This window comes from Triturus cristatus, chromosome 4_1 (assembly GCF_964204655.1).
Source record: "Triturus cristatus chromosome 4_1, aTriCri1.1, whole genome shotgun sequence".
Taxonomy (NCBI): Eukaryota; Metazoa; Chordata; class Amphibia; order Caudata; family Salamandridae; genus Triturus; species Triturus cristatus.
The window spans coordinates 386274873-386302623 of record NC_140585.1 but is presented as its reverse complement, the minus strand read 5'-3'; the positions used below and the strand labels follow the sequence as shown (position 1 = coordinate 386302623).

At 47.0% G+C, this 27751-nt stretch overlaps 1 protein-coding gene across 2 annotated transcripts in view; it reads left to right on the top strand.

Annotated features, from left to right (window-relative positions):
* Positions 1-27751, top strand: part of ARHGAP8 (Rho GTPase activating protein 8) — a 968737-nt gene that overhangs the window by 924407 nt on the left and 16579 nt on the right. For both annotated transcript variants that reach the window (XM_085652441.1, XM_085652442.1), the window contains exon 12: positions 6320-6423. In XM_085652441.1, coding sequence (XP_085508567.1) covers positions 6320-6423 — 104 coding nt within the window. The remainder of the gene's footprint in view (positions 1-6319; positions 6424-27751) is intronic.

Here is a 27751-nt window from a genome sequence, read left to right as displayed (position 1 = left end):
GCTCAAAGATGCAGAAGTTAACTACTGTACAATAGAAAAAGAGGCATTATCATGTTTTTGGGCCACTAATCACTTCAAATACTTTCTATGGGGTATACCGTTCGTGTTCAGGATGGATCACAAACCTCTTGTGTCAATATTTCCTTCTAAAGACATAGAAAAAAACACACCTCGCATTGGCAAATGGCTAGTGTCCTTACAAATTTTCAATTTTAATATTGTATACGTTCCAGGCAACTGAAATCAGGTAGATGATTGTCTTTCACGGTTACCTTTAGATAAACATTTTGGAGACAGTACAGGGGATTTCGAGATCCTGCAAGTAAACATTCCTGCCATTTTAGAAAAAGATTGGAACATGCTCATGTCTAAGGATGTCACCCTAAAAATGGTTAAAGAAAAGATCATTAATGGGTGGCCTAAGAAATGTAGTGACCTTCCCAAGGAGCTACAACCATTCTGGAACGTAAGAGATAAACTATCAATTACAGGCATCAATGTGTTCAAAGCAGACAAGGTAATTCCCCCGGGAGAATTCAGAGAGCGTATCAGTGAAATAGCTCATGAGGGCCACCTGGGTAGAAGTCTTATCAAAAGCAAGCTTCGTTCAGGATATTGGTTTCCTTGTATGGACAACTGTATTGAGGATTTGGTCAAAGGGTGCCATGCTTATGGTCTCAGTGATAAAACCAAGAGCACACGGAAAACACCCCTGGAACCGGTTCACGTGCCCATAAAAGCATGGGAGAAAGTAGGTATGGACATTATTGGCCCCCTTCAAATTCAAGGTTTGCAGGAGAGATTCATTATAGTGTTAGTAGACTATTTTTCAAAATGTATCAGTCTTAAATTTGTCAACAAGTTAGACACAAAATCTATTATTTTTTATGTCAAACGTCTTTGCTAATGAAGGTATTCCTCATACCCTCATCACGGACAATGGGGTACAGTTGGTTTCTGAAGAAATGAAACAATTTCTTACCAGTCTTACCAGTCTGGCAATAGGACACATCCGCACTCCATTATACTGTCCTCGTGCTAAGGATTTAGTGGAACGTTGCAACAGAATGATCAAAGAGTCTATACAATTGGCCATGGTTGCAAGTAAACCCATTGTTCAGTCCATCAAAGATACTATCTGGTCATACCACATCACTCCCAACAGTGTTACTGGTTACTCTCCTTTTTGTCTTCTAAGGGGACGCAAACCAGGATCAAAACTTACACCCAACTGGTTATTTGAAGACCGCGCTTTTGCAAGAGATGACATTTCGACCAGGGAAAGAATTGAGTGCAACCAGAATAAGTACAAACAGGCTTATGATCGTAGATGGGGAGCCAAGTCACGTGAATGGAAAACAGGTCAATTAGTTCTTGTTAAAAGACCTCCCGATGGTGCCAACAGGTACAATAGATATTATGGTCCGGCTAGGATAAAGGATGTCAAGAAAAATGTAGTTACTATGTCTGACGAGAAAATGTGGAGTAAGGATAGATTGGTTCCATATTCAGAGCAGAGTAATGGCAACAAGTTGGATGTGAAGAACAGAATAAAAGACAGCAATCCTGTAGTCAAGCACAGTGACAGGAGTGTGAAACCCCCCAGATGGCATGGAGACTATGTCATGAAATAACTGTCATGGGAGTTTCTGTTTTTATACATATGTTACTACATATTTGGTCGGTATAATTTGTGATGTTCTGTGGCGCTTTGCCTATGTATTAACCTTTCTGAGTTCACTATCTCTCTCCTTTCCTTTGTCTTTTCTTCCCGTCTCTCTTTCCCCTTCCCTTGTTTTTCTTTCCTTGGGAAAGGAGGTGTGTTATAACCTCCCTTCTCCTCTTTGTTCACCTTTCGTGTTGGTACCATCCTAACCCCCCCCCCCACCCCCTTCCTTTCCTTTTGGTACAGTCTAAGAAGGTGACAGGAGTGCACCTTAGAATGTTCAGATGTGGAGCTGAGGAGCGCCAGGCTAGGCAGTTTGAGATTTGTGAATAAACCACGCTTTTCTTTCAACGGAGTATGAATCTCGTTTTTTAACAACCCCCCTCTAAATCCGATTATCTTCAAATATATCTCAGCTAGAGTGATTTTATAGAGTGTGATTACTATACATAGTCTATTTGAGTGCTCCCATTACCACCTTCTGAAGTAAGACCAGTCTGCACGCTGTTACAGGATTTGAGAAGCAAATTTAGAAAATGACCATCTATGCATCTAAATGGGAACACTTTTGGTAAATAGTGTTTAGCATTTACCACGCATACTGGCTAGTAACTACTTACTGCTACATGACGTGATCCAGTGGGTACGTTTGAGCCATTGATCTAGATTGCTAGACATCAAATCTTAGCTTTAGTAGTTCACCAAATATGATGGAAATAAACACTGTATTCTGAAGCTAGGCAGGTCTCACAACACTGACATTACCCTGGGAAGGGATTCCGTTCCGCGTTCCCATCATGCCTCAGCTGCAGTCTATTGGACTAGTTGGAAATGTAGAACCAGTAGACAAGTTTTTATTTTCTAATTTTTATTCGTGGCCTCCCATCTCGCCATATTGTGTACTCTTTGGGCAATAACTTATTGAATAGATTGTTCTGCCTACCTCTTGTCAATATAGAATCCTTATTAATGATACTAGTCAGAGTGTGGTTAAAAAGATTGGACTCACTTTTGTGGAAGGGGAGAAGTGCCCTTTCTTCTGCTATAGTCACCAAAATGTAACATGGTGGTAAATGGGTACTCTGGTAGAAGTAGCTGTGTGCTGCTTTCTCGGGTCTACAACTTCAAATTTATGGTCCCTGTGAAATCATGCAGTTTGTCCTGGATGATTTGTATCATCCTGTTTGCTCCTGTACCTCTGTCCACTAATATGACAATAAGTCAGCAGTGTGAAATAAACCTAATGGAAGAAATAAACATAAGCTGTATACTCCCAGGACAGGTCTCCAGCATTGTATTCAGTAACACATTCAGGGCATCAGCAGGTGGCTGTATTTGCATCTTCATACCTCAATGTGCCCCCGAAGGTGCACTGTGTAGGACTCCCCTCTTGTGCTGCAGCTTTCAGCCACATAGAAGTACAACATTCACAGCTCATAAAGGAATGAAAGAGTGGGAGTTGCTTGTCTTTTGAGAAGGTTAAAAACAGTGTCTTTTGCATTTCTTTGCTTAGAATAAAATCCTTGCCTTTATTCTTATTTTTAGGTCGAGCATTCGAGATCTCTTGTATATACTTTAGTATATACTTATATGTGTATGTACTTTGTGGGCTCTGGAAATCAGCCCTAGGACTTGTCTGCTTCCGCTTATGGACTTTTGTTTCAGTTCAACTGCCTCTATTTAACTGTCTTGATAGGAAACGACCAGCAGAAGTCAGTAAAACACCAGAATTGCTCTCTGCTGAGGGACTTTCTTTTTGTAATTTTTCTGGCAACTGCCTCTATTTAACTTTCTTGATAGAAAACGACCAGCAGAGTTCAGTAAAATACCTGAATCACTTTAGCATTCTCTGGATTCTAGTCCATAGAAATTATCTTTCATGAGCACCCGTAGAAAATATTTTTTCAAATCATGTATTTTCAGTGATATGACCACCGAAGGCCCTGATTTTAAATTAAAGACAGAGCGTTGGACTATACCGTTTCCTGCTGAAAGGCAATATTTTGCTCCATGTGTTCCCATACCTGGCGTGTCACACATTTTGGTGCTTATTTTCCTTCCATCTTAAAGAACAGTAGATGTTTCAGCACACAGGCTAATGTGCAGCATAGCTAAATACATATAAGGTCCCAAAGGCGAGACTGATTGCATTGCAAATGCTTGTTTATTACATAGAGCGCTTACATCAGTACTACATAAACACTGGTGCACAGGAACCACCGAACCTCTGACACTACAGAGATGTTTCTGCTGGCTCCATAAAAGCGGCCTCTTGTTTGTACAGAGGGAGGAGGATTTAGGCATTCCTATTACTACAAAGGACTGGGACATGATATTGGATAGAACACCCAAGGTCTCCAGGAATGCATGCTTTAGGTTAATTAATTACTTTGTCCTACATGGATCGTGTCTGACCCCCGAACGCATAGGTAGATACTTCCGGATAGTGGACGCGGCCTGCCATAGATACGGGGAAAGAGGAGCGCACATACTCCATATGTTCTGGACGTACCCTGGGTTACAAGCGTGTTGGGAGGGGCTCTTGCATATGGTTGAGGAGAACATCGGAAGGGAGATCCCACACACCCCGGGATGCTGTTTATGGAGTTTGTTACCCCACACGTCTAAGACTAAAGTTACAAGTAAGCTCCAGGACCTGGCATTTATCCTTGCCAAGCGGGAGATCGCTTTGAATTGAAGGACGCCTGGAAGTTCCCGCCTACACACGTGGAGAAGGGAAATGATAAAGTGGGCTGGGTGTGAAGGGCGAATATTGATGAGAGAAGCCAGGAGAGGGATAGGAGATTTAGAGATAGCGCGAGCCTGGAGAACTATGGCCGATAGCTTAGTCAATCCTGAACGGTATACGCCCATGAGGGTGTGCCAGAGGTGGGGGGGTCTGGTAGCTATAAGCAGGGTCCATATAAAAGATGTTTTATAGGCCATGGTGTTGGAGAAATTGTCCATTTAATTTTCCCCATTCCAGATCCACAGACACATAGGTTAACATTGCAATAGTTTATGAACTCGTAACTTACGCTAGGAATCAAAGAAAATATCATTTAAGGACATAGGAGAATGGTATTGATAAATCCAACAATATGCTATTGTTGAATTTATCCTGAAGTACACAGAAAATGAGTTATAAGACTTTCTTGTCTGTAAGCCAAAATTCAGCCTCCCTGTGGTCTCCCCTGATTGGTCAGATTTAAGAGGATTAGCCAGGCTGCTTTGATAAAGTGATAAGTGGCAACCTGGGAGAGAGGCAGTGGCAGCTCCTCCTCTGCTAAGGCGGAGGAACGTTATCCCACTGAACAAAAGGAAAAATAACATGATAACTATTGTTATTATCATGTTGTTTTTCTTATAGCTGTCAGTGGCTCTGGAGCAGGGCAGGGCCGGGCTGGCCTGAGCAGGGGAGGAATGCTGTGCACTCCCAAAGAGCACATGAACTGTTTGGCCGGCCTCTAGGACCAACCAAACAGTTCATGCGCACTTTGCATATTTCTATCAGGCTGCATTACACAGCCTGGTCAGGAACATGCACAGGCTCCCTGTTCCAGTTTGAGCGCCGATCCACAGCGCTCAGACTAATCACAACATTGCAATGCAGCGTTGTGATTGGCTCAGGGGAGCCTGTCTGGCGGGCGCTTCCTGCTGCGAGTCTGTAGGAAGATGACTAGGACGCAGGAGAGGCGGCAGCCGGCCGGCCAACTGGCCAGCCATTACAGGTAAGGTTCCCTCCGCCCCACCACCTGTGTCCGGTAGCAGCTGCTACTGGAGAGAGGCTTTCTCTTGAAAGAGGACCCTACTGAACAGGAATGCCAGAGCAGGGGGAGGGGTCATAAAGTATCAGCTTCAAAGACAGAAGGGGACGGGCAGAGACAGCCAGGTCCATCTATCCCCCATTCACTCTGAACCCATAGATGGTAGGCTTGAGGAAGGAATTTGTATATGTCTGGGGAGGAGAGCTATGGAAATGAGCCATACTGGAGATTGGTTTAGCTAGTTTTTGCTCCTCTGATGAGATTTCAGCCATATTGAATTTTGAAAGAATAGTGCTCTCTGGGAGACCATTGTGCCAAACTTTGGAGTAAGTGGTTATGCTCTGGGTCAGGACATTGGTAACATATGCTAGTTTCCAAGGTGCTGGCGTAGTCCTCTTTGAGCAAATGTACAAACTGCATGTTGAAGTTTGAAGGCACTCTCTTCTGTAAAAAAAAGGGTCCCTGACCTCATTCACGGATTGAAATGCTTGAGCATTGGGTCTAACATTGGACTTTGTCTAGCATAAACTGGAGAACTGAAAACCTTCGAGAAGCAATATAATTTTTTTATGTTGAAAAAAATCTGTATTCAAAATATACATTGTAATTGTTTATTGTGTGTGTATATATATAATGTGTGTGTGTGTATGCGTGCATATATATATATGTGTGTGTGTGTGTGTGTGTGTATATATATAAATTTGTGGGTGTGTGTGTGTGTGTGTGTGTATATATATATATATATATATATATATATGCACATACACACATATTGGTGAATTTTTTATCTTAAAGAAGAGTCTGACTACCTTGGGTTCTCCTCCACTTTCTCACCATTCCTTGGCATCCTATTATTACAAGTTCACAAATTACCTTTTGATTGCAGGTGTGGAAAGCATCTTACGAGTGGGTCACTGTAAAGAAGTAGTACACAAATTACCGGCACATAACTATGCTGTTCTGAAATACCTGATGTGTTTCCTTAATTTGGTGAGTATATCCGAGTATAATTATCTTTTAACATTTACTCAGCATCGGATGAGGTCTGTGTTCTACTGCCAGACGTGGCTTTAAAAAATGCTTCCAAGTCAGCTTCATGATGTTGGACAAAGGTTACCACTAACAAACTCCTAGTTGTATTGCAGGTGGACTACTGATTACTTCATATACCAATGTACTGTTTGCCTGTCACATGACGTTGTTGCTAGTTAGCCAGTGAAAATCTAATTAGCAAAATTGCAGAAAGTATCTTCAAACCTGGTCTAATTGGTTGAAAATGAGGACCTGATATTCTATACCAATGTGGAAATCTAGATCAAAATATTCACCTATTTTATATCCAGCTATAAAAAAGAAAAGTAACATTGTCAAGAGGGCAGTCGATGTATTCTCATGGAAGCATGTTCAGAAGGTACAGTGAATGTTTGACTGATTTGTTCTAACCCTCAGAGGAAAAGGTAGAATAGAAGACATTCTGTGGATGCCCGAATAGGCAGGAACATATATGAAATAGCATGCAGAAAAAAGCATAGATGTTGTAGGATGGAGTATGAAAAGCTAAACATTGGCTTGGTTGGGCTTTATCTCATAATTACTTGTTTGTTTGTTGGTGGTATGTACATACAAACTGACACCATCTTGGAGTCTACACGCCAAACACAAAATACCTTTGTACATCCTCCGTAATATTCCTAAATTGGCCCCAGCCTGTGATTCCATGACACCCTAACTAGTTGCACATAGTTGTAGCTTACTTGCATGTCCCTAAGAGAACCCTATACAGTATACATGCTCCTGTCACTGTTGGGGGAGCGAGAGTTTCAAATCTTATAAAGGCAGACTCCTTGGGACGCGCTGCCACCTTCCTAACTGGTTTCTGTACTACACCCATTCAACCAACCAATCAATCATGGGTTTGTTAAGCGTGACTACTCACCCGCAAGGGTCTCAAGGCGTGGGGAGCGCAGGGTCCTGTCCATCAAGGAGGAGATCTATCGAAGAGCCATGTTTTGATGTCCCTCATGAAGTTGGGGAGTGATGTCTGTCTGAGGTGGAGCGGGAGGGCGGGAGGGCGTTCCAGGCTCTGGCAGCGAGGAAGGAGAAGGAGCAGCCTCCCAAACTCGACTTCCTGGTGCGAGGGACCACGGCGTAGGAGAGCTGGGCTGATCGTAGGGTCCATTGGGGTGCGTGGAATGTGAGTCGGCTGTTCAGGTATGCTGGTCCGGCGATGTGGAGGGCTTTGTGTGCATGGGTGAGAATCTTGAAGGTGATTCTTGCCTCGATGGGGAGCAAGTGGAGTGTGCGCAGGTGCTAGGTGATATGGCAGGTTGAGAATTAGTCTGGCGGCGGCGTTCTGGATGTTTTGAAGTTTGCGGGTGAGGTTTTTGTTGATTCCAGCGTAGAGTGTGTTGCCGTAGTCAAGTCTGCTTGTGACGAGGGCATGTGTGACGGTCTTTCTGTGTTCGAGGGGGATCCATTTGAAGGTCTTGCATAGGAGACGGAGGGTGTGGAAGCAGGAGGATGCGACGTAGTTGATCTGGTGGTCCATTTTGAGTTTGGAGTCCCGGATGATTCCGATGTTGCGTGCAAGGTCCGTGGGGTTGGGCAGGCTTCCGAGGGCGTGGGGCCACCAGGTGTCATTCCAGGCATCGGGGTGTGTGCCCATGATGAGTACTTCTGTTTTGTCCGTGTTGAGTTGTAGACAGCTGCTCCTCATCCATTTGGCGATTGCTTCCATGCCTTCTTGAAAGTTGTGTTTGGCTGCGTTTGGTTCGTTGGAAAGGGAGAGGATGAGTTTGGTGTCGTCTGCGTATGGAACAATGTTGAGTCCGTGGGTTCTGACGATGGGGGCAAGCAGAGCCATGTAGATGTTGAACCACGTGGGGCTGAGGGAGGATCCTTGGGGGACTCCACAGGTGGTCGGTGTGGGGTCCGAGAGGAAGGGAGAGAGTCTGACCCGCTGCGTTCTGCCGGAGAGGAATGAGCGGATCCAGTCGAGGCCTTGTCCCGGTGTGTTAGGGTGCAGTGAGAGACTGTGTTGAAGGCCGCTGAAAGGTCGAGGAGGGCTATTGTCTCTCCTCTGTCCAGGAGGGAGCGGATGTCGTCTGTTGCGGCGAGGAGGGTGGTTTCCGTGTTGTGGTTCTTTCTGAAGCTAGATTGGGAGGAGTCAAGGATGTTCTGCTCTTTGATGAAGGTGGCGAGTTGGCTGTTGATGGCTTTCTCGATGACTTTCGCTAGGAACGGGAGCAGGGAGATGGGTCTGTAGTTTCTGAAGTCGGTAGGGTCCGCCGAGGGTTTCTTCAGGAGGGGGTTGAGCTCGGCGTGCTTCCAGTCATAGGGGAAGGAGGCGTTCGCGAGGGAGCGGTTGATGGTGTGGCGAAGCATGGGGGCGATGGTGTCGGCGGCTCTGTTGAAGATGTGGTAGGGACAGGGGTCTCTGGGGCCCCCAGAGTGGATTGACTTCATTGTCTTCAGTGTGTCTTCGGTGGCGAGGGCTGTCCGCATGTCAATCGTTGGCTTCAAGTTGTGGGGGTGGTTGGTGAGGGTTCTGTGTGTTGGCTGTCCTAGTCGAGATTGTCGTAAATGTTCTTGATTTTATGGTGGAAGAAGGTGCTGAGGCTGTCACAGAGGTCTTGTGAGGGAGGGATGTCTGTAGACTCTCTTTAATGTGCGAACATTTCGTCACTCTTTGTGCTTTCTTTGCCAAAAATAATGTTACTTGGAAGTGTTACATTTAAAATACGAACCAAAAGAAAAAAATAACCAGTAAAAAAAAAAAAGTCCCAGCCATGAATTTTAATTAGCATATTAAAAAAGGTTTTGCCACCAGCTTGCCTCCATAAGTCACTAATCGCCTCTCAGTCGCTTGCTGGATTTACAAGGACACATTCAGTGCCCGCTGCCACAATGCACCACCCGACTGACACCTGCCATGTAATCCAGTGATGTACAGTGACAGCTGATCATCATCAGTTCTTCTGCTGTCCATTCTGCCAGTGCCAGAGCAGCTTTACCTCGTTGATGTCCATATGCCAGTCCCCACCTATTTATCTTTGGCATTTCCCCACTCATATGGTGGTTCCCGCTGTACACTGCATACTTGTTGTGCCGGCGCTGTCTTGAACAAAGAAAAGACAAAAGTGACTATCAGCAGTGTCTGCTCTTCTTCTTCAACCTACTACAAACACTTTAAGAGTTGCCACTAAGGGCCCTACTAGCTGATTGAGTTCAGCTGTGTCAACAGTTGTTCCTGCTACTGACACCTTTCCCTGACATGCTGCAGTTTTGTGTCGCTTCATCCTTCTCCTCAGCCAAGGAACTACCACAGAATGAACACATACTAGAGCTCTGCCTTATTTGTTCCTTTCAGATATCCTGTCCTAGACAGAATCCGTTTCTCCATGAAGAATCGGCTTTGTCCGACAAAAGAGAGAAAAAAATCCCTTTTCGGTTGCTAGCAGTGACGGTTGTTGCCTGCCTGCGGGAGGTGTAGACCACCACCAGGTCCAGTGAACAAACTACAATGCACCCAAGTTACCTAAATGTTCATCCTCGGGGAGGGGTGTGGGAAGAAAAATCCCCATGCTTTTCCTTCCTTTGATTCTTGCTTATGGATACTACTAGCGGTGCTGCTGTCTGTTCTACAACCCAAAAAGCAGTTCAGGCTATACCTGTTGCATTTAAATATTTTCTTAAAAGTAACGTAGATTATTCTGTATTTTGTGGCCTTCTGGAATCAATATGCTTCTCTTTAAACCACTATTTCCTGATTAATTGCTTCGATTAGAACATTTAATAAACCAGCATTAGATCCATAAAATATTTGGATATGTATATGTTTTTTAACGGAAGATATACAATATAGCTTTAAAATAGACCAGGTCCACAAAGGGATTCCTGGCTGACATATATGCATTTGCTACGGCTCCATAAGTGTGGAGAAATTCACAGTAGCAAATCATTATTTAGTGGTAGCATGTGAGTGTTCCAAGACGTGGTTTGAGTTAAGTTAGTTTTCTTCAAGAGATACACATATTTGAGGGAATGCACACACTTCAGTCCAAGTCATTTCCTCCCTGGAAAAGGTTGGACTTTTACTACAGCAAAGGAAACTGATCACACCAAGATTTGCTGGGTGCGTTGGGCGAGAGCTTTCCCCATGGGTAATTTTTTCTCAGCTGGGAAAAAACTGCATTTGAACAGAGTATCCATCCACATATGGAGATTTATATGCAATGTAGAATACTGCACACTGGGAATAGGAGCCCAAGGGTTATGATACATGAAGTTTGGCACAGCGTCCTATACCTACTTCTGGGAAAATGTGTGAGTAGAAAAACAATGTAAAAGTATCTTCGGACAGAGATGTAAATCTCCACCTGCATGTCTAATGATATTTCTTCGTGAATTGGTATTAACATCTTAGAAGAGCACCATAGTATTTCTTCTTCAATGTTTTGTTCTTATGTTTTTTCTGAAAAATAGTGCATTTTGGATTTTCTATTCCATATCTTCTACTGAATTTTCAGTAAAGTGCAATATTATCAAATTTCCCTGGGAACGCAACAAGCTTTTGCATACATTTTTAGTGTTTCCAGAGCACTTTGTCATTGCTGGAAGTACATCAGATGTTTTTGCCTGCCATTCTTTAATATCCTTTACATGGCACAAGCCCATACTAATGTAAACTGGGCTCGCTTGAATTTGTGTCAGAATATGGCCCCATGTTAACAAGAGAATAACTTTGCCCGTGCAATTATTCCATGGTTGGCACGAAGCACAAGTTAATGGAGCACCACACAGTAAGTGGCAAGAGGAAAATAAAGGCCTATTTAGACAGGCATCAACATGCATAAGACGTTACGTTCACCAGAGGAGATCGATTGTTAGAAGATGAAAGTCTAATGGCTCCTTTCGATGCTGAACCATTTTATATTGTGACCAGCAAATGACACTTGGTGACTGCCCAACATCCTAGCAAGTCCATTACTCGAGACTCCTCCCATATCCAACATGTGGCTCATCACTCGTCGGGTACTGATGTCAATGTAGAGACTTGGCATGCAAGAACAAGTGAAGACCCCCTCACAGCTGCTTTTTCTACATCACCGATACCGGTCATGTACACTTCTATTGCCTGTCCCCAGTTTCCGAAGACGTGGTCGGGACGTGTGATCAAAGCATCACGAAGACTCATTGAGGAGATATGATTGTGTATATAGTTGTAAAAATGTTACATTTTTTATTTAACAGAGGGGGAGATGTGTTGTGTGAGTTTTGTAATGAAGGAACTGTTTTGACTCCTGAATGACCCTGTCGACCTGGGACATAAGCATTAGAGCATAGTGAAGTGAATGCAGGTTTAGAATGTTGGGTTCGCGGTTACACGTAGAAGAATAAAGAGTCATTAAACTAAGCTCTGTGTGTGGCGTAGTCATTGGCGAGTTCCCTGGCTGGGGAAGACGCTACAGATGAGACCACCATCGCAGGATTCTCTGTGACTCTATAAAGGGTCAGGCAGGCCACCAGGAAAAAGCACACGCGCTAATTCATTGAATTTGTGGTTGTGCTGCCGGCATCACTGTTTTATCAGTAATCCGGTGCATTGCACTTGCTACACTTTGCAGTACCAATGATCTGTTAATCGGTTTCAAGTCTCCTATTTCAATTTTCTCCTGTTTCAATTTGAACAAGTAAAATTATGTTAAATAGTCTATTCAGTATAATAGTTAAAGCTAATTAAAATGTTTTCTGCTCCAAGCAATATATACACATTTCTGCAAAGATGTAATTTGAATGAAACGCGCATACTTACTTCTAGCGAATGTGTTATCGGCTGGTGTATCTACGAAGGATTTCCCATTCATGGAGCTATATCTCCTACAGACAAAACAATTTTACACTGATTTCTTTGTGGTCACATTTAATAAGTAGAATATTTGCTTGCGTGATGTCCTCCGGGATTATGTATGAAATTATGGCTGGTGCAAAGCACTGTACTCGATTTGATCTGCTGGATTGATGGTTGGAAACAAGTTTTACATAACATAGAAAGACCATGAAAACCCTGCTTTTAAAAGTAAGCATACTCGATTTATCGGCGTTCCCATTATTATGTCTGTGTTTTGTCTGGTCATCCGGTAGCTAGTTATTTTCTAACGAGCACAAATGTGTGTGCCGATTCTTATTTTGCACAATTGAAGAGGGCAGAGGGGAGGCGTGTCCATTGTGGTTTAAAGCGCTGCTCCTTCCAAATGAAAAGAAATATTGAGAATTTCCGTTTCCTATCAGGTTGTTTCCAACATCAGCAATAATTCATATTGACATACAGAGTTGTAGGTTGTTAAAAGTGCACATGGCAAAGTAAAATTTAAAAGCAGAAAAAACTGTCCTCGATAGGCTACCAATTTACCAAACACATCCCCCGGTACTCTGACTGTTCACAGTCTAGATACTGTCCTTGTCAAGTTTGTCCTTAGACTTCTCATGCTTAAACGGTTTGTTTCACTTTGGATAAGCAGACAATCTATATACAAATGGAACGCACTATCAACGTGTGGTCTTTGCCCATCATATGTGACACAGAGAGACAATTACCCCCACGCTTATGAAGCCCACATCATGTCTTTGAGAACAGTCGGCCAGTGATTGCAGTTAGGTGGATATCAAAAGCATATCTGGGTCACTTTGTCCAGCTAGCCTCCCCGTACTCCTGCCTCCAGAACATTTAACGCTCAGCTCAGTCTCAAATCCTTTTGTACGTCAACGTGGATTGCTCCCCTCTCATTTCTATGCCTTCTGGAGACCGCTGTAGGTGTTTCGCAGAGCTTATACAATGCATTCATAAAGAGAGGGACAACAGGTTAGGCTCCTGGACAACAGGTTAGCCTCCCCAACCACTGAGTGTTACAAATGTTATTCACATGTTGTTTAGCCACATTCATTAGTCACTGGTTGATTGCCACCGTCATTGATGCTGTGTTGAGTATTTACGGTGCACCGGAATTTGGCCTTTTGTTTGGAGCTGTGGTAGCAGGCTGGACAACGTTTCCCAGGATAGTCCGTAATTAAAGACGGAAAGCCACTGTTGATTATTACTCTATTAACAAACATTGTATGTCCCATAATTATGAAAAGTAGACTCTTCAATGAAGCAATATTATTCTGAAGTAACTGACGCCACATGTCTCATCTTTAATGGCATCCTTCAGCACAGACTGCCACTAGGTGGGTATGCAGATATGAAGCTAAATCTGCCTATGCCTCCTGAACTGTATGGTACCCGACGCTGTTGTTGAGCAGTGGATGGAAAAGCTCCACCCTCACCAGGAAGGGGTGGAGCCATAATGTTGTGGTGCGTTTTAGAGCTGTGTTTCTGCCAAGCCAGTGCTTAATTTGTAAATAAGAGAGTGCTAGAGTCCAAGGTTTTGCTCAGGAAGCCACTACAGCTTGCACGCCCGGCTGCAACTACCATTGCTGCCACATGCCAATATAAACACTCCCTATTAAATATCACACTTCTAGTGTGACAGTTTGGACAATTGCAGGACACCCAAAGCTGTAAAAATGGCATGTATGAATTAGAATTATTTTTAAAATATGTATTTAAGTTGTTAAACTAATATGCTCATCTCAAAAGCAGAGAGCAAATAGGAGTCCATAGAACCATGCATTGAGTCACCGTTCTACCTAATCAGACCACATGGTGCCTACACGTAGGTCTCAAGATTTGCCCTTTTAAGTTTAAAGTATTTTATTCAGCGTGACACATCCAGACACATATACAGCAGTATAAGATCGGCAAATGAAAAGGAGCAAAAGTCCGGCATGACACAACATTTTAGTACCAACGTCCCCCGCCACCCCAACGTCCTAATGCCCCACCCAACTCCCCCCCCCCCACCCACCCCACCCACAGTCCAGTGCGCTACTAGCAGACAGCCCATCTCCCAAAGCTATAGATAATTGGGGAGGAGGGTCTCTTCCCTCTCACTGATCTTGCGCTAGCGGGCACGTAAGCCGCAGGAGGCGAAGGTACCTCGGGCAGGTGAGCTCCCGGAACTCTGTGAGCAGCAAAGAGTGGAATGGCTGCCACAGCTCATTAAATTGCGTTACATCCCCAGCCACCACCAAAGACAATTTCTCCATACCCAGCACGTGCCAAAGTCTGTGGAGCCAGCCTGTCATCGTGGGTACTGTGTCAGTACGCCAGTATATCAGGATATTCTGAACGGCAGAGCCGAGTGCAATGGCGATCTGCCTGCCTCTTCTGGACTTAAGGGGATACATTAGATCGTTTGGGAGTCCTAGCAGGGTATATGCCGGGAAGCGCGGGAGCTCTATGCCGAAATGAGAATCAATTTCATCCAGCACTTCCTTCCAGTAGCCAGTTAAGAGAGGACAATCCCAGAGAATGTGCGTGAGTGTACCCCGTTGTCCGCACCCCCGCCAGCATGTGTCTGTCTTACTATGGTCGAACTCATGGATCCGCTCAGGCGTATAATACCAGTAAGTGGACACTTTAGTAAAAGTATCAGTGAGGCCCATATGATATGCTGAGTGGCGCGCCCTATAAGATATGTGGTCCCAGTCCTTGGGGCTCAGTGTCCTCCCAAGCTCCCGTTCCCATCGAACCCTCCCTGGATTGTGGAAGTGTGTGGAGGGTAGTTGCAAAAACTTATACAGGTCCGAGATTAACTTCGAGTCCGATGTACGGGTCAACAGCCATCTCTCACACAGTGAGAGCCTCCTATCCGCCACATCCCTCACCTGTGGCTGGAGGGCCCAATGCCGAGCCTGCATATAACGGTGTCTCTCCGTTTCGGGGAGGGAGAATTCCAGCCGAAATTGTGTGAACGGGATGACACCCTTGGGGCCATACAGGTGACATAATGCTCTGCATCCTGCCTCCCGCCAATGTGTGAAGGCTCCCCTCTCCATCCCAGGGGTGAAGGCAGGATTATCCACTAGCGGCGAAAGCGGCGAAGGAAATGTGGTGAGGTCATATCTAAGGGAGGTCGCATCCCAAACCCGCAAAGGTACCCTAGTAATGAAAGAGGCGTAGAGATTCTTAGGCCGGTGGGACCGGTGCAGGAACGGTATCTCCTGCAGAGGCCGCCCCGCCACCGCTTGGTCCTGGAAGAGCCAATGCTTATCCAACTCCCACCTGCACCATTCGACCAAGTACCGCAATTGCGTCGCCTGAAAGTATTTACGGAAGTCGGGGATACCCAGGCCGCCAGCGTCAGGAGACAAATGGGAGAGGGTCCTGCGTATCCTAGGCTTTTTCCCCTGCCAAATGAAACGTGCTACGTCCGACTGCAACTGCTGTATCCACCCCTTCGGCAGCGGCAGGGCCCTGAATAAGTAGAGCACTTGTGGCAGAATCGTCATCTTGACGGCAGCAATCCTACCCAACCAGGCAAGAATGCCGCGATTCCAGCGACCTAGCTCGGCCCTGATCTTGGCACCCAAGGCCAAGTAGTTGGCCGAGACCATGGCTGGCAACGTAGGGGCAATCTGAATCCCTAAATATGGTGTCGCCTCTGAGGACCAAAGTAACGGGAACCTGTTCTGCAAATATGCCTTAGTATCAGGCGCCACGGAGATATCCAAAGCCACCGACTTCCCCATATTTACTTTAAAGCCCGAGACCGTGCCGAACGCTGCCAGTTCTTCCATACAGGCCGGAAGTGATGTCCGGGGTGTAGCCAATGTGAAGATGACATCATCAGCGTAGAGACTGACCGCATGGGTAAATCCCCCCCCCCATCCGTATCCCTTCCACTGCCGGCCCCGTTCGCACCCTTTGAGCGAGCGGCTCCATGTAGAGAGCAAAGAGCAAGGGCGAAAGTGGACAGCCCTCCCTGGTGCCTCTCTCGATGGGGAAGGCCGCGGAGGTGTGGACGCTAACCCGGACCACCGCGGAGGGCTCCTTATAGCAATTGAGTATCATCGTGCGAAACCGTTCTCCAATACCCGCCTTCACCAGCACTTGTTCCAAGAAGGGCCAATGCACGCGATCAAACGCCTTTTCTGCGTCAACCGCGAGCATCATTCTCTCACCCGGAATCCGGGAGGCCTTTTCCAGCAGGTGGACCACCCGTTTTGTATTATCCACCGTCTGCCGCCCCGGAACGAAACCCGCCTGTTCCGGGTCGACCAGGCCGGGTAGATGGAGCGCCAGGCGGCGTGCCAAAATCCCAGTATAGAGTTTCAGGTCGACATTCAGGAGAGATATCGGCCTATAAGATCCGCAGTAGGTCAGGCGAGATGGCTCCAGGTTCCGCGAAAGAGTTGAAGAGGCGAGTGAGGATTGGGGCTAACGACCCGCAGAACGTCTTATAGAAGAGGGCCGAGTAGCCATCGGGGCCTGGAGCCTTGCCTTGCCGTGCTTAAGTCTGGCAATGGCTGTCACCACTTCCTCTATGTTAATGGCCCTGTCCAGATGGTCCGCCTGTAGGGGGTCCAAGGAGGGCAGAGTGACCGAGTCTAGGTAGGAGGTCATAGCCGGTACATCCGGCGGGTCACCCGCGTAGAGGTTACTGTAGAACCCTCGGAACGCGGCCGAGATGCAGGCATCGTCTGTCACTGCACCGCCCGTGGGGTCAGAGAGTTCTTTCACCAACTGGCTCTGCCTAGTGGCCCGGAGTCTATTGGCCAAAAGTTTGCCACAGCGATCCCCCACAGTATAAAAAGCGTGGCGCAGTCGGAGGGCCGCATATTCCGCCCGATCCACATCTAAGGCGGCAAGAAGTTTCCTTGCTTCTTTAAGCTGCCGCCAAATCCTCGGAGCCCCAGTTCTGCGGTGGATCAGCTCCAGTTCCCGGACTCTGTCAGTAAGCTCATCCCTCTTTATCGTGCGCTCCCTATTTTCGGCCGCGAAGATTGACAAGAACTCTCCCCGGAGGACCGCCTTCAAAGCCGCCCACTGGGTAGCTCTGGTGGTGTCTGCGTTATCATTGTGTGCCAAATAATCACTAAGTACCTGCTCAATACGGTCCGTTACCGTTTTCCTGTGAAGCAGAGTATCCCGGAGGCGCCAGACCCTCGCCGGGGCGGCAGACGGTGGCACGCAAAAGGAGGCCGCAACAGGGGCATGATCCGACAAGGAAATAACCCCTATGTCCACGGCAGACGCCAGGGCCTGCACCGGTGAGGTGACCAGGAGGTGATCAAGCCTCGCGTAGGTCTTGTGCGCGTGGGAGTAGTAGGAGTAATCCCTGTCTACGGGGTGCTTATGACGCCAGAGGTCCTGGAGGTCTACCTCTGCAAGTCTAGCCTTACAACCAGCTGAGAATTCCCCGACTTGCGGGGAGCGCTGCGCCGATCTGTCGACAACCGAATCAAAGACCATGTTAAGGTCGCCCCCGAGGATAACATGCCTATCCGGCGAGGCCGAAATCTCTTCCACCGCAGACTGCAAGAACCGCTCCTGTTTATCATTAGGACTATAAAGGGAGCCTATCGTGAATGTAATGCCCCCCACCCGAAACCTATGTGCCAACATCCTCCCTTTAATTTCTGCAAATTTGTGGATGTGCTCCCCCCCGAAACGTCGAGCCACTAGAATCGCCACCCCGGCCGTCTTGGTAGTACCGGAAGAAAAGAACTGCGTCGGAAATTTACAAGAGCGTAGCCTATGTGTGTCCTGTGGTAACAGGTGGGTTTCCTGAAGGAGGCATATGTCCGCTTGGGCGTTTTCTAACAGGGAAAGCACCGCTCGCCGCTTAACGGGATTGTTCAGACCCCTGACATTCAAGGTCACGATCTTAAAGGTATGAGGAGGCATAGTAGGAAATGTGTGTAAAGGCGCAAGTGTCCTGCGTGGTGATCATAGTAGGCGGGCATACTCCCCCCAACTCAAACCGCAAGTCAGTCTCCCAAGAACAGTATGCAAAGCCTCTCCCCCCTGCGCAGCGCGGCCTAGTACCAACCACCAGCCCCAATGTGACCAGGTCTTCCACCACGCACCCGCCAACCCCACAATCCACCTCCCCATGCGCCTCCCCATCGACACAGAGCAAGACAAGGTGGAGAAACTCAGGCAAAGCAACAAATCTTAGCACAGCGCACTGGACAACTCCTTCCCCCACACCCAACTCCCACGGCCCCTCCCGGTACCCCAACACCCCAAAACAACCCCTTCCAAACCCAAAACACTGTCCCTGTCCCCCCAAGAAAGGAGTCAAGGAAACCATTGTCCAAGGCCGGCCCAAAAAGGCAAGTCTATGGAAGAGTCTCGAAAGTGGACGTCCAGCCACTAACCCACCCCTGCTCCCCCACCCCCCACCCCCCCAGGCCCCCGAACCTATAGCTCAGAAAAAGAAGAAGCGATGTCGATCTCCCCCCGGAGAAGTCCTAGGCGGTCAAGGCAACCTCTCTTGTCGCCGTTTCTCTAGCGACCTCACGCACGGCATTATCCATGTCAGCCCGGATAGTAGGCGAGTCCGGTCGCACTGATGAAGTCGAAGACCTGCGGCCAGGGACCGCTTGCCAGCCATCCCTGGTAATCCGGCGACGGCGTGGAGTGGGGGCATCTTCTTCAGTCGCCGTGATGCCCAATACAGTACAGGTGTCCTGAAGGGAGCGCAGCTGATGCAGTGTTCCGTTCCAGCGGAAGATAATACGAAAAGGGTGGCCCCAAGAATATTGAATGTCATGCTCCCGCAAGAAGTCAGTCACAATTTTAAAGGACTTGCGTTTCTGTAGGGTGACCACTGAGAGATCCTGAAAGAGGGCTACCCTATGGCCTCTGCACTCCAAGGAGGGCTTAGTGCGAGCCACACTTAGAATCCGTTCCTTCAGGGGATAGTCCGGCAGATAGGCCAAAAGATCGGGGGGAGGCGCCGGGGCTCTGCGCCGTGGGCCCACTCTGTGTGCCCTATCGATCCTGAGAGAAAAGTCTGTCGGCTCACCCAGGACCTCCCGGAACAGATCCTGCAGGTAGGAGGACGCATCTTACCCCTCTTCTCCGAGCGGGACGCCCCGGGCCCTGATGTTGTTCCTCCGGGAACGGTTTTCAAGGTCCTCCACATGAGATTGTAGATCAATCTGCTGGTCCCGGAGCCTGACCACTTCCTGCTGGAGCTGTGTGAGCTCCTCGTCCCGGGCATGACCCGCTTCTTCCACAGATGAGACCCTCTCTCCTAGGCCATCAACCTCTCTCCGGACCTCCCGCACCTCCCCCGCCACTTCCTGTTTGAGAGTCTGGAAGTCCTCTCGTAGGGAGCTAAAAAGCGACTCAAGGAATGACCTGGTAACTGGCGGCTCCCCTCCGTTCGCCCCCTGTGAACTGCTAGCCCGACTCGGGGAGGGTTGTCCGCGGTCTTGCCGTGCAGTGTTCCTGTTCAGCATTTCCGGTAGGGTGCGATCACCCTTCCTGTTCCCCTTGTGGCCGGCCATCTTGGGCGCCAAATGGAAGTGCGCAATCCCCACCGGCGACAGTGGCATACACCACACCGCCTAGGTGACCGCCCCAGCTGGGTAGGCCGTCCGTCCGCTCCTGTGGTGCAGTCCAGCACCCGTTCTCCACCTCCTCGTGCTCCTCGAGCGTCAGCTCCTGCCTGCTCCACCGCAGTGCTAGGCCGGTGGGGCGTAGCATCCAGACCAAATGGCGTCCACAGTCTGTAACACGCCGCCGCGCAAGTAGCTCCCCGAGCGGACCTCAACTCGCTCACAACCAGGGAGCCAACAAGTCACCGCGGCCACCGCGGTCATCCGCTTCAATGGCTTCTGAGACCCCACTGGGCCCGGGTTGCACCACCTGGCACACACCACCTCCTGTTTGGCGTCAACGGGTGGGACGGAAGGGCCCCCCGAGGTCCTCGGCACCTCACCAGTCCCCCCCACGGCCATAAGGCGGCCGGTCTTCTTGGCGGGGCCCCAACATCTCGCCGCCTCGTTCGCTTTCGCTCAGCGCCACAATCAGCGGCTCCTCTCCAGGCCGCACCGGCGGCCTCCGCGCAGCGCCTCAGGCTCGAGTATACGCGCAGGGCGGACCCAACGGCACTTCCGGTCGGGCCGCAGCCTTCGAAGGTCGCGGCTCGGCTTCCACAGTCCGCCAACGATGCCTTCTGGCGCACCGATGTTCCTCCCAGCCAGGTCCGCTAGTTCTCCACTGCACCCGCCGTCGCCGGCCAGCGACGATGGGGGGAGATCAGCAGTGAATAAGGTGCTCAGGGGCCTGGGCCGGAGGAGCTCGCCGAGGTCGCGTCCACCTACACCGCCATCTTGGCCATGCCCCCAAGATTTGCCCTTTTAGGGCTGGCTTGGCAATACAGCTGTCTTCACTACATATTGCCAATTCTCTAAAATCTACATTGTGTGATTTCGGATAGACCCATAGAGTATATATATTCTTTCACCTTATCCTGTATGCTATTTGATGTTTTATTCCACCTTCTAGGAACTACTTCCATTAGAATGGATGAGGGGCTATCTTCCGTCCCAAAAGTACCGTTGGTAAATCATTCTGATTATCAGATTCATTTCTTTATTTTCAATATACATTCTGTGCAGAGAAGCAATCCTTTTTTGCTACTTTTTTTCAGCATTGGCAACACACATGATACAGGCTTTATTGTGATAAACAACATTTGTTCATGAAATGCATGGAAACAACTTTACATTCATTGGTGCATTAAGACCAGGTCTATTGACTTTGCCAGTGCTTGTTTTACTTAGTACTTTCAAGTATTGTAAGTCTGTCACAAGCCCTTTAAAGAGATTGTACCTTTGCTAGAAATCAAGTTGATGAAGATTTTTGAGAAACAGAAGTGGAATAAAACCTTCTGGTGAAAGACTGATATTTTCTTAAGAAAATGGAATGCAAGTAAGGAATACTATTAGAAAAGTGATGTTTTTGATTCAGAACATCTTATAATCCTTCCTTAGAAGACATGCCTCACTGTGGGTTTAATGGTGTTATTTACAAATGAAGCAAACACGAGGAGATGATGGACGGAGCACTGAAACTTTTCAGACACTCATCCCCAGTCACAGATCTGGGTTGAATCCATCATCCTTCTTTAGCTTACTTCGCCACTCCAGTTCAAACACAGCTATATGCAAATTAGTCTTGATCCTGTGCCTCGTGGGAACAGTCCAGCCAGAACTGCCAAGTCATATCTTCCCTGGACCAGAAACGAGCATCCTGGGACCGGTTACGGGCTAACAGCCCTCATCAGCCAGGCTAGCTTGAATCCAGTGGCAAAGTGAGCAAGGGACCCACGTCTGGGCATACTCTGCCAACTTAGGGCGAACAAAGCAAACACAAGGAGATGATGGACGAAGCACTGAAACTTTTCAGACACTCGCCCCCATTTTAAGGAGGCATTAAGGTGGTGACTAAGATGTATGTTTATGGTGGCTTTACTTTTTCAATATACAGGTCCAGTTTATTCCATAGCTTGTGAGGGTCTTGGGGATTCAAGTTACTGTTGAGCAATGAGTTATCTGCACTTCTTGCAAGGCAAACTCATGACCACCATGTATGGTGGGGTACATTTTGAAATTATTTCCAGTCGCATAAAATATTTTTGTTTCCGGTTGTTGATAGTAGGTCTAACAGACTCATGTCTTGGGAGTTCAGTTTCGGAACAGATGCATTAGACTATGGACCCAAGGTAAAATGTGTGGAAGTCGAGAGGTATCTCCATGTCAAAGACATTGTTTATAATGTTTTCGATCTCTTCCCAGAATATTCTCAACTTCCTACATTAAAATAACATGTGATTCAGGGAATCTGGTGCTTTTTGACAATTCCAGCATTGGTCTGAATACCTGAGGGCGAATGCGGCCCGTAAGGTCTCATAGTTAGGAACGAACCATTCATTTTCCAGCATGACAAAACTTGGCATTGCACACGGGACTGGCTCAGTTTGAAAATAAACACAGCCACTCGCATCTCACAGGAAATGAAAACGGAAATACAGACGATAGAAGTACGTCTGGAAAGTCGGTCAGCTCACCGAAAAAAACGTTCAAAGAAGTGAACCAAACGATGAATGCATGGAAACAACTTTACATTCATTGGTGCATTAAGACCAGGTCTATTGACTTTGCCAGTGCTTGTTTTACTTAGTACTTTCAAGTATTGTAAGTCTGTCACAAGCCCTTTAAAGAGATTGTACCTTTGCTAGAAATCAAGTTGATGAAGATTTTTGAGAAACAGAAGTGGAATAAAACCTTCTGGTGAAAGACTGATATTTTCTTAAGAAAATGGAATGCAAGTAAGGAATACTATTAGAAAAGTGATGTTTTTGATTCAGAACATCTTATAATCCTTCCTTAGAAGACATGCCTCACTGTGGGTTTAATGGTGTTATTTACAAATGAAGCAAACACGAGGAGATGATGGACGGAGCACTGAAACTTTTCAGACACTCATCCCCAGTCACAGATCTGGGTTGAATCCATCATCCTTCTTTAGCTTACTTCGCCACTCCAGTTCAAACACAGCTATATGCAAATTAGTCTTGATCCTGTGCCTCGTGGGAACAGTCCAGCCAGAACTGCCAAGTCATATCTTCCCTGGACCAGAAACGAGCATCCTGGGACCGGTTACGGGCTAACAGCCCTCATCAGCCAGGCTAGCTTGAATCCAGTGGCAAAGTGAGCAAGGGACCCACGTCTGGGCATACTCTGCCAACTTAGGGCAAACAAAGCAAACACAAGGAGATGATGGACGAAGCACTGAAACTTTTCAGACACTCTCCCCCATTTTAAGGAGGCATTAAGGTGGTGACTAAGATGTATGTTTATGGTGGCTTTACTTTTTCAATATACAGGTCCAGTTTATTCCATAGCTTGTGAGGGTCTTGGGGATTCAAGTTACTGTTGAGCAATGAGTTATCTGCACTTCTTGCAAGGCAAACTCATGACCACCATGTATGGTGGGGTACATTTTGAAATTATTTCCAGTCGCATAAAATATTTTTGTTTCCGGTTGTTGATAGTAGGTCTAACAGACTCATGTCTTGGGAGTTCAGTTTCGGAACAGATGCATTAGACTATGGACCCAAGGTAAAATGTGTGGAAGTCGAGAGGTATCTCCATGTCAAAGACATTGTTTATAATGTTTTCGATCTCTTCCCAGAATATTCTCAACTTCCTACAGTAAAATAACATGTGATTCAGGGAATCTGGTGCTTTTTTACAATTCCAGCATTGGTCTGAATACCTGAGGGCGAATGCGGCCCGTAAGGTCTCATAGTTAGGAACGAACCATTCATTTTCCAGCATGACAAAACTTGGCATTGCACACGGGACTGGCTCAGTTTGAAAATAAACACAGCCACTCGCATCTCACAGGAAATGAAAACAGAAATACAGACGATAGAAGTACGTCTGGAAAGTCGGTCAGCTCACCGAAAAAAACGTTCAAAGAAGTGAACCAAACGATGAATGAATTTGAAGCAACTCTGAAGCAGAGTAAATTTACAAAACTGAAGAAAGACACGAGTAGGTTCAGCCATTAACGAGTGTACCTCTACATTCGAGACGACTATACCCCATCTGGCAGACATCAGGATTATACCGATGGGGACACATCCTACACCGGCTCAAACAGCTCTGGCTCCAGCAGAGATAGTGGAGCTGGCTATCAAGGCAGAAGAGGCCAGGGAAGAAGGGTGAACTATTGAGGGCAACAGGATGGGGTCTCAATCAAGGCCCCCAATGTATCCTGTACCTTTTTCTGTGGTCCCCCCAGCAGCACAAGGCCCACCAGTACCTTTCAGCCATTGGAACACGCCCCACCAGGATTATCAATACTACCCACAGAATAATTTTTTAGGATCACGCCAAGGCCCCAGGAGGGGACGGATTCGGAAGAGGAGCGAAGTACATAGGGCAGACGGAGTTGCAACCAGGAGCATGACCAGTGCTCAGAACAACCAGGCAACGACCAGCAAATGAGTGGTCCATGGTAAACCTGACTATGTCCTATCAGATGCTCAGAAGAAAATCCTGGAAAAATGATTAGGTTTTGTGCCCACGGAGAAGATGGATAAATTCAAATTGTGCACGGAGGTGAATGAATTCATCAGGAAACTGAAACTGAGGGCTTATTTCCCTAACAAGGAACCAGGTACATTAGTACAAGATGACACAGGGTTGAGGTTGAAGTCCAATTTCACCCCCCTGAATGCCACCTTACCAGTGGGGATTATGGCTTTTGAAAAAGCAGTATTGAAAGATCTGGAGAAAATTAATCCAGAAGACACCCGATAGTTCCACAACACTACCAAGGAGCAAAAGCAAGCAATAAAGGAGATGGCAAACAACAGAGACGTGGTCATAAAACCAGCAGATAAAGGTGGATCTACAGTAATCCAAACAGCAGAAGCCTACCATTAAGAACATATGAGACTCCTACAGGAGGTTAGAAATTATAAGGCACTTGTGAAAGGTCCAACAGAAGCCCAACGTGTACAGATCACTAGCATGGTGGAAGAGGCACTTACCCATGACTGGATCTCACAAAAGTAAGGTGAATTTCTAATAAACAAAAGCCCAGTGACACCATACTTCTACATAATACCGGAAATCTATAAAAACCTTACTTGTCAATCAATCAATCAATCACGGCATTTGTAAAGCGCGCTACTCACCCAGGAGGGTCTCAAGGCGCTGGGGGAAGGGGAAATGTCACTGCTCGAACAGCCAGGTCTTGAGCTGCTTCCTGAAGGAGAGATGGTCTTGGGTTCGCCGAAGGTGGGTGGGGAGGGAGTTCCAAGTCTTGGCTGCCAGGTAGGAGAAGGATCTTCCTCCGGCGGTGGCTCTGCGGATGCGTGGAACAGTGGCGAGGGCGTGGCTGGTCGATCGTAGCTGGCGGGTGGGCGTGTAGAAGGTCATGCGGTCGTTGAGGTACTGGGGGCTCAGGTCGTGGAGAGCCTTGTGTGCGTGAGTGAGGAGTCTGAAAGTGATTCTCTTGCTGACGGGGAGCCAGTGCAGGTCTCTCAGGTGTCCGGTGATGTGGCTGTGTCGGGGATGTCCAGGATGAGTCGTGCGGAGGCGTTCTGGATGCGTTGGAGTATTTTTTGAAGTTTGGCTGTGGTTCCGGCGTAGAGGGTGTTCCCGTAGTCCAGTCGGCTGGTGACGAGTGCTTGGGTAACGGTCTTCCTGGTTTCGGTGGGGATCCATCTGAAGATCTTGCGGAGCATGCGCAGGTTGTTGAAGCACGAAGATGTGACGGCGTTGACTTGTCTGGTCATCGAGAGGGAGGAGTCCAGGATGAAGCCCAGGTTGCGTGCGTGGTCTGTTGTTTGTCCACCTGGAAGACCGATTGTATCGGGCATAGGGTCAATTTTGGAACCATTGTCAAAATTTGCTGATGCTTTCCTAAGACCTATAATCCAGAAAACAGACACCTACCTGAAGGTCACCAAGGATATCCTTAGACTTCTACAGGACAGACCATTTGGCCCTGAGACTGAATTGCGGAAGGGTTCGGACGTGGAAATTGGTACACCAGTCTCCCACATGATGAAACATTTCACATCATTGAGGAGGTATTGTTCGAAATGGAATTGGAATATCAGACTCCAAAGAACATCGTAGTGGGCACTAACTAGGAATTTCTTCCAGTTCAAAGACATCCTTTACCTTCAGAAGCACGGGACCAGTATGAAGAGCACATTCGCCTCAAGTATAGTGGGACTATACGTACACCATCTAGAGAAACACATAATCCTCAGTCCAGGCAACCCTTTCCTTTCTCACATCCGTCTGTGGAAACGGTATTTAGATGACGTCCTGGTCATATGGAATGGAAATGTGGAGACAGCACATCAGTTCTTAACATGGCTGAACTACCTAAACGAATTTCTGAAGTTCACTAATACCATATCAAACAAGTAACTAGCATTCCGGGACCTCAACATCTACCATCAAGGGGGTGAACTAAAAACAACCACACACATCAAACCAATCGCAAAGAAACTCCTCTGGTTCATGATAGTTTCCACCCTAGACACTTGAGGGACAGTCTCCCATTTGGCCAATTCCTGCGGTTGAGGAGGAACTGCTCTGACCCTAATGATTTCAAACAGCAAGCGGAGGATCTACGTCACAATCAGGTAAAAAGGAATTACCACACTCAAGTAATTGACAAAGCAATGAAATTAGCTAGAAACAACAGGGAAGCTGTCCTGGAAGTGAGGTCATAGAAGCCTAAAGAAGAAAGACTGATCTGCATAACCACATGCAACACAGCCTCTAACCAAGTGAGCAAGATAATCAATGGACACTGGAGAATGTTGAATTGTGGAACGTTGGAATTCCCAAAGCCAATGTTCTCTCACAAAAGGGGCAGGAGCCTAAAGGACATGATAATACACACCAGACCACGCAATAACATGGATGTGGAAACACCACAGGTTTTCCTCTCCCCCCAACAGGTCACGCCCCATGCTGTAACTGTAGCGTCTGCCACTGTACCACCAGGAGTAAGAGTATCACATTCAACAACACCACCAATTGGGAACAACGCCGTTTCACAAATTGCAACACAAAAAATGTAAATTTAATTTACATGATCACCTGTCCTTGTCAACTCCATTACATCGGTATGACAAAACGCATGGTCAGAACACACATTTGTGAACATCGTAGCAATCTGCGATGTGACAGGGCATCAACAAAAATGTCCACACATATTGACAAGAGACACACGGTATAGGACCTACAGTGGACCATAATTTAACAAATCTCCATGGAATCCCAATTATTTGAAAAAGAACAACACTGGGTTTTCCGTTTGGGAACTCATACTAATGGACTGAATGATGGCATACCATTGAGCCATTTTGTCTGAACCAATGATATTTGTAAGCAATCTGCAGCAGACCTATATCGGTTCTCCCTGAACATAATCTAATGACCACAAACATTCTTTCGGGACAAGCTGGCATAATTTACAAAGAAACATCTCTGGCACATATAGCGCCAACAAGCGGCCTCCTTCAATACTACTACTATCCCCAAAATAGTAATATACACCCTTGGAATCACCAATCTTTCTTTTGTTTATAACCTAACCGTGATGTCCACAGAGCTATCGGTATCCCTTTGCTCTGTAATTCTCCTTATCATCCCTATCATTGCCTTCTTTTGTTTATTCGGTTTAGCCTGTGCTGCTAGTAAGTAGAGACCAAAGGACGACCACCCCTCCCACTTTTTTAAAAAATACATCTGAGGCACGATCGGCCCAGTCTTTTCCAAATACCTTTTCCTTTATATAAAAAGAATGACTTAATTGAAGTCTGAGATTTTTGCAAGATTTTTGTGGGTTGTGAGTCTATTATATTAATAAATG